Source organism: Nuphar pumila, chromosome 11 (assembly GCF_984573655.1).
Source record: "Nuphar pumila chromosome 11, dmNupPumi1.hap1.1, whole genome shotgun sequence".
NCBI lineage: Eukaryota > Viridiplantae > Streptophyta > Magnoliopsida > Nymphaeales > Nymphaeaceae > Nuphar > Nuphar pumila.
This window is the reverse complement of record NC_143259.1, coordinates 1,627,876-1,643,763: the sequence shown is the minus strand read 5'-3', so window position 1 is coordinate 1,643,763 and position 15,888 is coordinate 1,627,876. Positions and strand designations below refer to the sequence as shown.

At 37.7% G+C, this 15,888-nt stretch overlaps 1 protein-coding gene across 1 annotated transcript; it reads right to left on the bottom strand.

Moving 5' to 3' along the window:
- Window positions 1–2,625: 2,625 nt before the first annotated feature.
- Window positions 2,626–3,288, bottom strand: LOC149821579 (protein LIGHT-DEPENDENT SHORT HYPOCOTYLS 4-like). The gene has a single exon (XM_089981363.1). The coding sequence runs from the start codon at window positions 3,286–3,288 to the stop codon at window positions 2,626–2,628; it is 663 nt and encodes a 220-aa protein (XP_089837489.1).
- Between the last annotated feature and the right edge of the window lie 12,600 nt (window positions 3,289–15,888).

The following is a 15,888-nucleotide window of genomic DNA, read 5'->3' as shown; positions in this document are numbered from 1 at the left end:
GGATTTTAAAGTGCCAAAATATTGTTTAGATTCTGATGAGGAAAAAAATTGTAAACGATATCGTGAGCGACAATCTGATAGTAAGTGGCCCCTGCTATGCATCACGAACAGTAAAAAAATTGAATTGAGTATTTGAATTTTTTTTGTTTCGGTAATGAAGACAAATGACCGTTAGCAACCCATAGCTTCAATTTTGTGGCAAAGGACACACCCCACCTAACCAGGTGGGTGTGGAGGCGTTGTGGGCAATTAAATGTTTGAAATTACAAGCTATAATATTTTCTTTCATGGTCCCTTGGCATTTTAGAGATTGGCAAATGTTCTTTACCTAAATATATTTATGGTTTTATCATGTTTCCTGTTTCACTCTTCAAATATTGCAAGGCTTCATACCAGGATAACGTGATTCCTCCTCAAACATTCATGATCTGATAAAATATTTATCAGTGCATTCTTGGTTAAGGGGAAGAAAAGGAAAAGAACAAGGATCCATCCTCAGAACCATTATCATTCTTGCTTGTTAAAAAAAGATCATTTCGTGCTACAACACCAATACCAATATGAATTCCTTAATGTTGAACATACTTTCTCTCTCTCATACGTACACACTTGGAGACACATCACAATCATTTTTTTATTAAAAGAAAACATAGTGGGATTCCATCACATCATTACTGAGGGTTTGACAAAAATTTAAAAAGGCCCGATCCTTATTCATTTAAGTTTTCCCTGACACAGCAGACATCATTGGAGCAAGCAAGGGCTTCTCGGAAATGAACATGAATGGGAGGGAAGAAAAGGAAACAAACCTCACACATAAATAACTCCCATTCAAACGTGTCTGTATTGCTAAACTATTGTAAGAAAAAAAAACAGGTAATGTAATTCTTAATCATTTTCTATCAGAATAGATCCTTGGTTAACATAATGATAACGAAAGCCTCCTCCCACCACCAAAGCTTCAAAGAATAGAAACCAAGCATCGATACCCTCCATCATAGTCTCCATTCTTTATAAGAACTAAAAATTTTACGTGTAGTCCAACCAATCATGGAAAAGACAACCAAGTAGTTTATTAGAATCCTCACTAAAATCATGTGAAGGAAGAACATACCTCTAATCTGCAAAAACAAGCAAATGTTTTCCGTTGTCATGGCCAATAAAATATGAGGTAGTTTGCGAAGAAAAACCCAATGTTACCCAATCATGGGCATCTTGTATGATAACATAGGCCTCACTGTCGGCCAGAAAGAATAGTGAAAAGGCTTCTCCCTCTTTCCACCTTGAGTTTCCCGACGACATATTATTATTACAAATTAGGTATAAATACATGGTACATTGGTCCTCTCTCTCTCTCTTTAATTTTTGGACAATGGTGTTCTCTGATATTCCAATCATTCTCATTAAAATCTTGGAAACCACAATATGGAACTAAAGATATACAGTTTCAAGTAGAGACCTGATCGAGAACAGTGATAATTTTCATTCTGTTTTTTTTTTTCTCAAATAATTAATAACTACTCTGATAGAAATGGAACTCGAGAAACTGGATTTCAACTTGATACCTTGGGAAATCATCACTTTGGGTTTCTGCTCAAACTTTGGAGATTCCAAGCGGTTAGGAAGCTGAGCTCAAACCAAAGAGCACAAGATCAGTTCGTATTTATAATACAACTGCACAGATTTGAAAAGGCTGGAGATTCCAATGTCTGCCATTAAATTTTATTTTCTGAATGACAAGACTAGACTTGCAAATTGTTGCTTGGACGTATGACAACCAAGCAGATGAAGAAGAAGAAGAAGAACAACAACAACAACAACAACAACAACAACAACAACAGAACCTCAAATAAAAGAGTTAGCTCAATGTTAATTAGAATCACTATCAAGAAGAAGAGGCAATACAACGATGAGCACTAAAGATGGCTATCTAAAATTTAGGATTGTGTTTTTCCTCAAAAGTTCTAATCCAATGAGAATATCATCAACAAAATACTACAATATCGTAAATACCTCAAAATGGGCACCTTTGGTATCAAAAGTGGAGTAAGAAGATACTAAATTTGTTAAATGACTTTAATTATCTGCACCAACAACAAAGAGCAAGAAGAAGAAACTAAATTGGTCCACAATCTACACACAATTCCATGTAACTTCCATATTTGCACACATGATAGATGCACCACATCAAAGTGACCACTTGATATCCGATAGCAAATAAGAGAAAGAAAAAAGCCAGAAAAGAAAAAAAGAACAATAGTCCTCCCTCTTCTCTTTCCCACCAATCTTCATCATCATGATCATGATCATCATATTTTTCTTCTTCTACTACTACTGCTATTAGTAACGACACTAACAGCAACTACAACTGATGCTGCCATAACTTCTACTATCATGACTGCCACCATCACTACTAAACTAGCACTGATCATAACAACTCCTTATACGAGGAGACTAAAGGGAAAAAGTGAAAACCAGAAGAAAAGGAAAGCCTACACAGTAGTCCATGTGATATATAGATGATCATTTCAAAGTTAATAAAATGTGGGGTGCAACTTGAAAGCTTCCTAGGCCAATCATCTTGGTGCTGTTCATATCAGATCTAATTCGACCCGCCGGTGCCCATTAGGCCGGCCCCCTTTTCATCACAGGCAGCCCGACCGTCGAACCTCCGCTGCCGCCACCAGGTTCCGGAATAACGGTCTCCCCCTCTTCATCATCAATGATCATCCCGGCTGCAGCCGTCGCCGTCTCCGTCTCCGGCTGCTGCTGCTGTTGTGTCGGCGGAGGCGGGCGCTTTCTCTTCTTCTTCTCGTAGGCTATTCCTCTAGCCTTGGCCTGCAACTCCCTCACCTCCCTAAGGTAGAGGCGCACGGCACGGGCGCCAAACGGGTTCGACTCCGGTTTGCCACCGTTCTCTTCATAGGCAGCGCGGAGACGGCCGATGAGCGCGTCGAGGCTGCCCCAGGCCTGGCGGAGCGGACACGGACACGGACACGGTGGATTGGGGTGGCCGAAGAAGGGGCAGATCTGGGTGTGCACCTTGGTCTTGCCAAACTGGTCCAGGTAGCGGAGGAACTCCAGCACATGTGCACCACTGCACTTCGATAGTGACAACGGTGGCCTGTGGTTTCTTAGGTATTGGCCAAAGGTGTTCCAATCTCTTCTCTTTTGGGACTCATATCTGCTAAGAGTTGATGGGCTTGTGGTGATATTGGTGGTGGTGGTGATGGTGCTGCTATTGGTGTTGGCGGTGGTGGTTGATTGTGATTCATCTGCAAGATTCATGGTAGACATGGAAATGAGATTTTTTTGGGTATCTTTACCTGTTTTTAACTGTTTATCTGTTGAAAGATGCCTCCCTTTTCTTCCTGCTGCTGCTGTTCCTCCTCCTCCTTGCTTCTTCTTCTTCTTCCTCTTCTTTTTAAGTGCTTGTTGGCTGGAATTGGATGATGGGTTTGGCCTTAGACTCTCTGAGACGGATTGAGAACTAGGGTTACTTATTCAATGATTAATTGTTTTTTTTTTGTATTTATGTATTTAGTCATTTATGAGTGAGATTGATGATTTTTTTTATTCGATATTATTTTGTTCTTTCTTTCTTTCTTTCTTTATTTTGATGAATGGTACGTTATGCCCACTCTTTTTTTAACTTTTGTAGTAAATGAATAGTTATTATTGGCGATTTATTTTTTATCGATCAGCAATCTATACTACCTAATTGACACCTTCAAAGCAAGGAGGTTACGTCACACGGATTCTTCATTCTAGTCTCGGTGTCGTGTCTCTTATGTATACAATTCATATTGAAAACTTTATAGAAGTGATCTGTCCTGGTATCCACAGCCGTATCTATGTGACATTGCAAGGTGGTGATATTTTTTGTTCTTTGCATTTTTTGTGTGTTTTTGGTGGTGTTTCTCTCCCATTAATGCCTACAATAAAAGTAAGTTGGACGTTGGATATTCAAATATCTTTTGTCACATGTTATTAAAGGAAGAGATGTACTCTTGTTTTCTACTTTTGGTGCAAAGCATCAGTTGATGGTTAACGGTGTGAATTGCTCAAGTTGGAGGGCTGTGGTTTTTCGAGCCAAATTACACTTGAAAATGTCTGTGTTTAATTGTTTTGAACAAAGAGTCCCCTCAAAAAAAATTTGTTTCTTATAAAGAGTTTTAGGAGGTCACCTTAGTTCCCAGTGGACTTTGTGAGCTAATTAATTAAATTCCACATCAACTTATGATGTGTGGTGTTAAGTCATCTATCATGTGTACATTTGAATGAATAGTATTCAGGGGCTTTTCTTACTTAACTAATTTAATGAAGGCAAACCTTTGGGAATTAAAAAAAAAGAACTTGACTTTGCAATTCGCATAGTTGAACGTATTGATAGAACCAATGATCTTGGTGTCATTGTTTGTTTAAGTAGCTATTGGTGGAATTTAGACTAGGATTTTTTTGCTCATCTCAAGAGATTTGATCTAGCTTGGTACTTGGTCAATATCTATCCATTAACTTTCACCATTTAACATTAAGTCTCTTGTATTGACTCAATTGCCCTTATAAAAGCTGCTTGTGGACTATCTTTCCTGAGGGCAATATTGGTATATGAAAAATTTCAGTGCTGTTTATTAATTGATCAAACACTTCATATGTTTTTACTCATTTGGGAGTAAAAATATGAGCGAGACAGATTGATGGGTCTTGATTTTTTTTATTTATTGTTGATTTTTTCTTTTTATGGTGGAAAAGACAAGAATCTCTGTGTGATGAAAATACCAAATACCAAAGCTTGGTTTCACCATCTTTTTATGGACGAAATTACCCTGAATTGAGCCGGCACAGTTTCTTGCAATCGTAGGGTTTGGTTTGAGGGTATTCCTGGTGTTTAATACTAGGGGAAGTGTTCAGTACGTGCGTACGCACACGTGTGGTCAATGGTCAAACGCTGGGATTGGGAAATTATTCGCTACCCGGAGTTCGATGCCGTTGACCGACCGTACCTCAGTTCTACGCGAACCTGAAGATAGTGCCAATCGCTGCATGAAATGACGCAAATACCCTCAGGGTGGATGCACGAGTCCCGAGAATGGTGCGTTTGTTTTCCGTTGGAGGCTGGAGGGAAATTCCGAGGAAATTAAGAGGTTCCCAGGTTTTCTTTTCCCCCATTTGGTTCTAGAACCAACTCCCTGTTCCTAGTTTCCCATTTCAAATTTTCATTTAACTCTAGGTCCTGTTTGGAGCCGATGAAGACCAGTTCACTTAACAACGGCATATACCACGATTTGGAGATGGCAGCAGGTGATTTCTGCAGAAATTGATCGCCATCGGGTCTGCGAGGACTTAGATGAGTACATAGGAAAGTGCCGATCATAATTCCATTGGTTGGGGAAAATGAGCTTGTTAATTATGAATTCCATAGAATTTATTCTCCAAAGAATTCATTTTTTTTTCACTGAAACCTGATGAAGGCTAGGTAGCCCAAACCAAATACAAACTTTTTTTTTTGGTATTTACACTGAGAAACAGCCCCAAGAATTAGAGACCTAGCCACGGCTAGCTCTGCCTGCCGTACCTACTGTCGCTGTCCGGACAGCATAAAACTCTTGGGGCTTACCCCTTGCCCCCAGAGAGTTGACACGGCTTGCGCAAGGGGTGACGCCCATGGGATTTGAACCCTAGACCACCTGCCATGATCCCCCCCCCCCCCCCCCCCCCCCCCCACACACACACACACCCTTGGGGAAAATCAAACACTAATTTGGCAGGCGATAACAAGGGACATATTTGAGCTATTGAATTTGGCAGACACAAGTTATGCCCTTCAACTTTGGAATATCAACAAGGAAGCAGAAAAATAACAAATTGTTGATAATAACAAATCGAAGTTTTCTTCAACTTAGTCTAGGAATAATAGTTAGAACAATAAGGAATTATTTGGTAACCAATTAACATATATAATGTAATTATTAGACTATATTTGGTCTTAAAAATGCTCGATTTTGAAGTTTAACCAATTTATTTCTTGCTCAAGTGAATTGCTCAAATTAGATGAAGATTTAGTAGATGTGATGAATAGATTTATTTTTATTTGTGTAACAATTGATAAAGTAGATTTGAAGGCTGCAAATGTTAGGGGCATATTCAGACTCATTAGATCCGAGTAGATACTGATCCATCATGATCTGTTTGAATCTCGGGTATGTATTTTGGGAGCCAGAATCAGTGTAAAAGTTCTTCGATCTGAGAAGTTGGATCCAGTTTCACGATCCAAATAACAGTGTCTGGATTCCATATCTAGTTTGGCTCATTCCTTGAATAAACGGCCCATATCAGCTGATCCAGACAACAGTCAATCTCTAGTCAATTCCATGAAATTCAGAATTGCGTTCATGGAATGTTTTAAAGAGTTGTGATCCGGTTCAAAGAGGAGGTTTACCCAAAGACTTGGTGCCTATTTAGGGCTTGATGGGCCAGACAGGATCCAATATTGATCAAGGTTGTGTGACTTAGTTTTTGATTCATCATGCTAGCCCTTCCAGTTGATTAATTTGAGTCCAACTTTCTAAGTAATCTCAATCATAGTAAAAAATCTCTGTTATCTGTATTTTGTTAGTAAAGGAAATTTTCACAATAAATCAAAAAAGTCTCTGAAAATATCTGTATATTTAAATTATAAGAATATATATTAAATTATATTTTTTGAATTTATAAACCAAAGAAACTGTGCCCGACATGAAGACCTAGCCGCTCTGGCTCAGCCTGCCATACCTACGGTCGTCGAGTCGGCAGTTAAAACTCCGATGAAAAATAAAAATATAAATATCGCTTTTAATAATGTGACAATACCGCCATAAAATGCACAATATTTTGAAAATATCATGTTATTTCAGATATTATATTGGTATTTAAAAATCTAGAGATAGTAAATGAGCCAAGCTTGAACCGGTGTATGAAGCTCGGACGAGCTATCAAGCCAAGCTTGAAGACCTCTCAGCTCGACTGGCTTGGTACATTGCAAACCCCATATATATAATATCTTTGCAAAAAAAAATCTGAACTATAATGGGTAAGTTGTTAGTCTTTATTAAGAACATGTTGGATTCGAATCCTGCCTTTTTTTGCAGAGAATTTTTAGTATGTTAAGGAGGTCGGGGGATCAAATCCCTCCTCCGCAAATTTTTTTTTTTTTAATAAATCTTGTTTAAGCTTAGCTCGGCTCGAGCTCAGAACCGAGCCGAGTTAGGACAACGCCTTACAAGCTCGAATCCGAGCTCGAGCCAAACTTGGACAAAGTAATTTTGAACCAAGCCGAGTTCGAACAGCCCAGTCTCGGCTCGAACTCTGGTTGTGTGCATCCCTATCAGTATGATGGTAAGTTTAGAGTTATTTGGATATGCTTAACAATTTCAATTTCATTTGCTTGGTCTTACTATATAGTCATTGTCAATCTTAGTGAACGGATCCTGGTATCTGAGATTATTTGTCCCCTATGATAAATGAACCTTAATTGTGATCTGCTTAACAATATCAATGCTATTTTCTTGGTCTTAGTGTTCATTTTCAATCTTAGGTAGGTACCTACATCATGTTCAGAAAAACGCGTATTTTACTGGCCATCAATTATTGGTGGGGCCTTTTTTACCATCAATTTCTGCTGTGAATTCAAACTATGATATAATGAGGGTTAATAAAATTATTTCAGTATTTGCTTAATTGCAATTCCACCAACTAGCAACTAATGCAACACAACTGGAGTGGGCCCAGAGGAAAAAAGTTATACTTTTTTTTTTTAATTGTAAAATCGTACTTGGATGGCTTATTAGGGATAGTGATAGGATTCTCTCTTCATATTAATTAAGTCAAATATGGATGAATAGATTTGTTTGGCTTGTCAATATAATTACAAATATTATGGATTTAGAGACATGGTACTAATTGTAATGAACCAATAATTCCTTCTTTCATTTCAATGTGTTTCCAACCCATCTCTCTCTTGGATTCAAGTAGAATTTTGTTGAATACGCACAATTTTCTCTTTTGACAGTGGATTTTCCTCAATGTTGTCAGTATGGTATCGGCAGAAAATAGAAACGCATCACCCCTGAATCCGCTATTTTTTAATAAATGTAAAAAAAAAAAATCTAAAAAATAATTTTTAAATATTTTTAATATTATTTTAATGGTTTTAACACTTCTCACCTTATGATTGACATGTAATGTTTCTTTATTATTTTTTGGCTGATACAGAACGATTCACTTGAGTATCGGTATTCGGTCCGACATGCTGAATCTTTGGCCAAATGATTCAGGGTCGATACCGATACTGACCACATTAATTTTCATGTCTAAGTTTTTCTTGGTCATAATAGGAGATGTTTGGATATCCTAGGAATAGTGACAAACATTTTTTTGGCAAAATCTCATTTTTCAAAAACTCACTAGAAATTGAAAATTTTCCGTAAATCTCGGGTATTTTTTTGGCAAAATCTGGACAATAAAAAATTTAATTAAAAAATATTTTTATAGGAAAATATTAATAAAATTTATTTAAAAATAAAAATATACGTTTTTTCACAATAAATATCCATTTAAAATGTAAATATCATGTTTAAATCATGGTATTTATGTTTTGTTCATAAATCTCGCGATATTTTAAAAATCTCACAAGAAACTGTTGTTTTAAACTTTCAGGCAATTTCTCGCGATATTATCGTGAGATTTTCATAAATCTCGCGATATTTTTCACTATGGTTTTAACTCCGTGTCAATTTTATCATTTCTTGTGCCAAATCAACTCAAAGTATTGGTTTTGCTTAAACAAGCCAAATAGATCTGGTTAAATCCGATCAAAACACGACCTTAGTTTATTTCTATAATTTTTGTTGTTTAAGTCCTTTTGTTTAGTTTTCGGTCATTTAACCACAGAGGTTGTATCCCATGTGGTAAATGGGGTCCTGTGTCAAGCTGAAGGCACAGGATCGAATCCCTCCATCACATGGGGCGGCTGTTGTTCTGGTAGAGAGGGTCTGCCTAACCCCAGCTTGCCTTTCAAAAAAAAAAAAGTTTTCCCTCATTTAATTTTCAAAGGGAAAACTTTTTACAATAAGTTCAACAAGAAATGCAGAAAAACGTAATAAACTTTTTTCTAACATCTTTTTTTTTTTTCGTTTCTTTCTCCTCTCTGTCATTTTTGTATATGTAAAGATGTATTATTGAAATATGTAAAGATGTAATAACTCATATTTGGCAAAAACTGAACGCAAGAACAGGGTCCAAGTGGTTGGTAGGAGCTGTCAGTGCACGTCTCCCTGTAGTGGGACATTGCAGGTTCAAAACCCCAGTTTCAGCCTGGAAAGGAACCCGCAACCATGGGTTTTGAACTCATGACGTCCATTCAACTTCGTGACTTTCAAGAGTCACTCCTCATGGGCTCCTATGCTTGTTGTTATAGTGGAAGTATGCCACTAGGGATGGCAGTGGACCGGGGAAAGCGGGGCCCCGCTCCGTTTGGACCGGGGATGAAGGGTATGAAACGGGGATGGAGGCGGGGGTGGAGGATAAAATCCATCCCCGCCGCGGAGGCGGAGCGGGGGTGGACGTGCACTTTTCCCCGCCCCGCCCCGCCCTGTCCCCGCCACGATCCCCGCCCCAACCCCGCCCCGACCACTTTTCCCCGCAATATCCCCGCCCCGCCTCATCCCCGTTTGGACCGGGGATGAAGGGTATGAAACGGGGATGGAGGCGGGGGTGGAGGATAAAATTTTGAGGCGGGGCGGGGGTGGAAACCTTGTCCCCCGCCCCGCCCCACTGCCATCCCTATATGCCACTATTTAATTCACCCAGTACCTTAATTTGAGATTAAGAATAATTCTACAAGTAAATAAGAAAATAAACATCAAATAAATGAATAAATAAATAAAATTGAGAGTAATTTAATAGGAAAAAAACGTATGGTCAAGAAGGACGAACATATTGATTAGAGCATAAGTTGTGGTGTCAAGGGCCCACCATCACACCTCTACCGTGGACGTGACGCACCGTGACGCCTAGCTAGTCACCAGCTTTCAATTCAATTTCACTAGCCTTCTGGTTAAACATGAAAAACCATTATAACTTCAAATTTCTGCACACCTCTTGTTTTGTTTTTAAAATTTTTTTTTTTAATTTTAATCGGAGGATTCATGTGGAAGACCCCAAATGAATTTCTTTTTTGGTTCATATCGCTGACCCCAATGGTTTTGGGATGAAGGCGTAGTTGTAGTTGTTGTTGTTGTTGTTGTTGTTGTTAATCGGAGAAACCGCCCCAGGTGCAGAGACCTAGCCGCGCTGGCTCAGCCTGCCATACTTCGGTCTCGATCCATATCGGCGTAAAACTCCGAGGGCTTTGTTTTTGTATATTCTGTTTTTCATAGACAATCTCCTACCTATGACATAAAATCATGTCTCCTCTTTACTTTTTACAAAGAGCACTGTGTGCTGTGACAAAACCATTCAGGCAATTCTAGGGTTTAGGGTCTCCGCGCTTGTCTGGTAGGAGCAGCCAGTGCATGTCACCTTGTGTTGGGACGTTGCAGGACCAAAACCCAATGTTACAGTTGTATAACTGGTAGGGGTCTGCCTAACGCTAGCTTGGCTTTAAAAAATATAAAAAAATCTAGGGTTTAGGGTTTAGCTTTTCCTGGGAGAAAATCAATTCAGGTGCAATATGGAGATCGCCAAAAGTGGAAGAAATGGAGACAACTCAAATGATTGAGTTGTTTAAAAATAAGGAAAAGAGATGGAAGATTACCATTTTTCCATACAGCTTTGATGTATTAAATTACAATGGGGGATCATGGCAGATCTTCAACTCACCTAAGCATATCTTGGTCCTGCCATTATGGATGGTTGCTAGCTTGCATGCATGTTATGCATGATGTGCAATGCTTATGCCTGCACATGGGCTGCCTCTTGCCACACAGATTTGGTTCTTATTTTGAGGTAGAGATTAAAAGTGGCCCCATCTTCAGGCCAAAGTACGCTCCAAGAAATATAGCTTTTACCTGGTTTCCATTGGCGCTAATCTACTTAGCACAAGTGAAAAACTATATATTAATGTGCAGGTTTTTTTAAACCTTTGTATAAAAAAAAATGTAGTTTTTTTCTGGCGCACTCCAATAGTGTGCCAGTAATACATATTTTACTAGTGCACTACAATAGTATGCCAGTGAAAGTAAAAAAACGCAAAAAAGCGGCCTGAATTGCCCCATTTCATTTTTACTCTTTGTCTCTCTCCTTGTCGTGTCTGACTACATTCCCATTTCTTATGTCCTTCGCTCTGAGCAACGTCCTTCACTGAAAATGCTCTTTCTCTCCTGTCGATGTTAAATCCGATTTTTTTAAATATGTATGCTTTGGATTTTATGAGTTTTATATTTTAATCTATATTTTTATAATTTATTGAGTGAATACATGTCAAATCTAATTTTTTTAACATGTATGCTTTAGATTTTTGGAGTTTTTCATTTTAATCCATACTTTTGTAATTTATTAAATGAATGCATGCTAAATCTATTTTTTTTTAACATGTATGCTTTAAATTTTAAGAGTTTTGCATTTTAATCTATATTTTTATAATTTATTGAATGAATGCATGCTAAATTTGATTTTTTTGACATGTATGCTTTAGATTTCAAGAGTTTTACAGTTTAATCTATATTTTTATAATTTATTGAGTGAACGCATACTAACATCTTCATCAATTAAACATAATTAGAATATTCAGTTATAACAACTTATCTAAAGAGCATGTGAAAAAACTTATTGATTGTTGGTCACCATCCTCATCAATTGCACCATTGCTTCTAACTCCACATTCTCGACCTCAGTTTTCAAATCTTTGACTCGCGCTTGCAGTATATCTATATTTTAGCGATACACAATATTTTGATGCAAGAGTTTGGTTCAACTTCAACCTTGACCTAATATTTTCTTGTTGTATACCCTCATGTCAAACATCCATCCATGTTCATATTTGTCTGGTCCCATAACTTGAGAGAGGACATCCCCCCACAATGGTGCATCAATTGATGATGATATTGAGGAAAATCAATCAGGTTTCTCACATGCTCCTTAGGTAAGTTGTTATAATTAAAGATGCTAATTTTGTTCATCACTTTGTATTTTGTTATATATATATATATATATATATATATATATATATATATATATATATATATATATATATATGTGTGTGTGTGTGTGTGTGTGTGTGTGTGTATGTGTGTGTGTAATTCTTTCAGCTATTCTATTCACAGGCCTCGTATACAAGCATGGTTTTATCCTTTCAACAATTCATGAACTTTAAAACTATATTGTCTTAATAGGTGTTTGTATATTTTTGAAACAAAACTTGGTTTTTCTTGGTAGCTCGCATTATTTATATGCATGATTTTTTTTTTATTTTATAAACTTTTAAGTTCAAATCAATGTTGTAAGTATCAGTGTGTATTGGCATGTATCGGTCCACACATATCATATCAATAAAGAATTAGCTATTTTTTAATAAATATAAAAATACTAAATAATTTTTTAGTATTTTTTAAATATTATTTTAATGGTTTTAACATATGTCATGTTCTGATTAACACGTAAAGTTTTTTTATTATTTTTTGGTCGATACAGAATAATTCACTTGAGTGTCGGTATTGACTGATATAATTGAATTGTTGGACAAATGTTTTAGGGTCGATACTGATACTGACAACATTGGTTCAAATCTCTTCCCTTGCATGCATCTAGTGAATGTTGTGCTTATGCAGGGTTATGTGATTGCATTTGATCTGTATGTTTATTTAGGGTTTAATGTATATAAATATATGTGAATGCTGTTTTTTTTTAGGGTTGAATGTATGTGAATCTTGTGCTTATGGAGGGTTGGTGTTATGGATGTTGAATGTATGTGAATGTCGTGTTTATATATGTGAATATTATTGTATTTTTTTTGCAGGATTGAATATGTGAATGTTGGAGTTATGCAGGGTTGGAGTTATGCAAGGTTGAAGTTATAAAGATTCATAGGTATGCTAAATATATATGAATGTTATTTTTTTTTTTTGCAAGGTTCAATGTATGTGAATCTTGTACTTATGCATGGTTAGAGTATTGGCGGGTTGGAGTTATGTTGAATGTTTGTAAATGTTATATTTTTTTGTAAGGTTGAATATGTGAATATTGGAGTTATGAAGGGTTGAATATATGTAAATGTACATGTAAATGTTATGTTTTTGTAAGGTTGAATATGTGAATGTTGGAGTTATGAAGGGTTGAATATATATAAATGTATGTATAAATGTTGTATTATTTGCAGGGTTGAATGTTGGAGTTATGGAGGGTTGAATGTGTGTGAATATTGTGTTTATACAATGTTGAATATGTGTTAATGTTGTATTTTAGTAATAGTTGAATGTATGTAATACCCAGGTGGTATCCCATGTGGTAAGTGGGGTCCTATGCCAAGTTGAAGGCTTAGGTTCGAATCCCTCTGACACATGGAGCTTAAGAGATATCTGCTAGGGGTCTACCTAACCCCATCTTGCTTATAAAAAAAAAATAGTTGAATGTATGTGAATGTTGTGTTTATATAGGGTTGAATAAATGTATGTGAATGTTATGCTTTTACATGGTTGAATAATGTACATGATTGTTAGATTTTGTAAAATAAAAATATATAAATAAAATATAATAAGTCATTTACTAGCACACTCAAGCAATGCGCTAGTAAATAAAAAAAAATTGGTGCTATTTTTGCACCAGTGAATGTTTTTTATTGGCGTTGTAAGTGTACCAATAAAAACTACATTTATTGACAAACTACATTTGCGCCAGTAAATTTTATAATGATATAACTATCATTGGTTAAACTACTGGTGCACCAGGGACGTTTTAGCTTCTGCAACGCATGGAGAGAGAGAGAGAGAGAGAGAGAGAGAGAGAGAGAGAGAGAGAGAGAGAGAGAGAGAGAGAGAGATGCATGTTTGTGTTTGTGTGATAGCGTAAACAGTGTGGGTTTAATTGGATTGGATAATGGAGCCTCTAATTAGTTTCATTAGGGCCCTTTTTAGTTTTTAGATGACACATGACCTCATGAGTATGGTACTGAGTCAAACGAGCCGAGTTTGAAGTGCTCAAGGTTGAATCGTTGTTGTAGCGAGCCGACCTGAATGGAGGTGGGCCTTGTAAAGCAATTCAACAAGCACTGACAAGTCTACTTGCAAAAGTTGTGGACTTGTCTTTCAACAATTTTCATATTTGTATCTTGTTATTGATATGCAGGCATGTGCCAACACAACCATAGATGATATATATATATATATATATATATATATATATATATATATATATATATATATATAGATAGATAGATAGATAGATAGACAGATCATATCTGTGAAAGCCAGATACTATCTTGAAGAAAATTCCAATTATGAATAATTCAATTAGAGGTGTCCTAGAGTTTAATGTTATGGTTCAACAAAGGCTAGTGCTGCCCCACAGGTAGGACAGTAGGAATCAATGCCCTAGACTCGGGGGCTTTTTATCTAAAATGGAAAGAGTATTGTGGTGTGTCTATAATTAGGGGTGGCAAAATCTGACCCGACCCGCCAACCCGCTTCTTAGCCGAGTTAGGGTTTGGCTTAAATGGGTTTGTGTCGTAAACGGGGTATGCCAGCCCGCCAACCCGTTTGACCCGTTTAATAAATGGGTTAGGCGGGCGGGTCAACCCATTTACACGAACCCGTCAACCCGCAAGAGAGCAATAGCCAACCCACGTCGCCTGAGCGGTAGCCAGAGGTCACTGGCACCGACAGCCAGCCGAAAGGCCACTGACGATGGCAACCGTCCCCCATTAGCATCATGATCGGGGTCAAAGGAAGAAAATGTCGGCCAATGCTTGGTGACCCACGTCGTTTACCAGTGACCATCCGACAACTCTGCGATGGCGGCCTCCGAAAGAGGTCCTTGGAGCCTTCCATCGACGACAGCTTGATGGTCGTCCATCGTTGAGACAGAAGAGAGGAAAAGCTCCTTCTGCATCTCTGATGGCAACAAACTTCGTTGGCACGACAATGAACCCCGGTGAGACATAGGACATCGTCGGCGATGGAGTGAGCCCCGATGAGCATCCTATCAGAAAACCCCTTTCCAACAAAATGGGTCCTGTGTCGGCAACTACCAGAAAAAACTCAAAAACCCTTATAGACGTCGTGTAATTGGGTGTCGACCCGACCCGTTTATTAAACGGGTTAACTGTGCCGTGTCGGGTTACCCATTTAATAAACGGGTCGTGTTCGTGTTTGCCACATCTGACCCGTTTAATAAATGGGTCGTATTCGGGTTGAGGTATTCTGACCCGCCAACCCGACCCTGGAAAGTGTGTGGATAGGGGTGCAAAGGGTTCTATATGGATCGGGTCATACTTGACTTTTTTTTTCTTCTCTTTGAAACAAGATTTGAAATTGTATCTACATATGAACCCACATTTAAAGAGTGAAATCAATTTAATTCTAGATATAGATCTAGTCATCTAACTCAAATCTCATTAGGGTCTGTTTGGAAAGTGGTAATAAGAAAGAATGGTACCGATGTGCACTGCCACATAACCTCTTTGTGAAGGTAACTTTAAGGGTGTCAACGGGTTGTGTTTGGTTGGGACTAAGGTAGAACCAGACTTGAGTCATATACTTAGAGTGTTGGTCTTAGAGAAATGCCTACCCAATTCTTGCCTTCACTATAACCCTCTCAACCTGATCTCTGTTATACAAAACATGTAGATGTTGCCGAAGTCATTGCTACAATCATCTACTTACAAGGAGGTGTTGTTGAATCGAAAAAGAGCTCAGAGAA

Bases quoted from the DNA above. Each gene is read 5' to 3' on its own strand.
- LOC149821579 (XM_089981363.1), bottom strand. From the start codon at position 3,288: ATGAATCTTGCAGATGAATCACAATCAACCACCACCGCCAACACCAAT.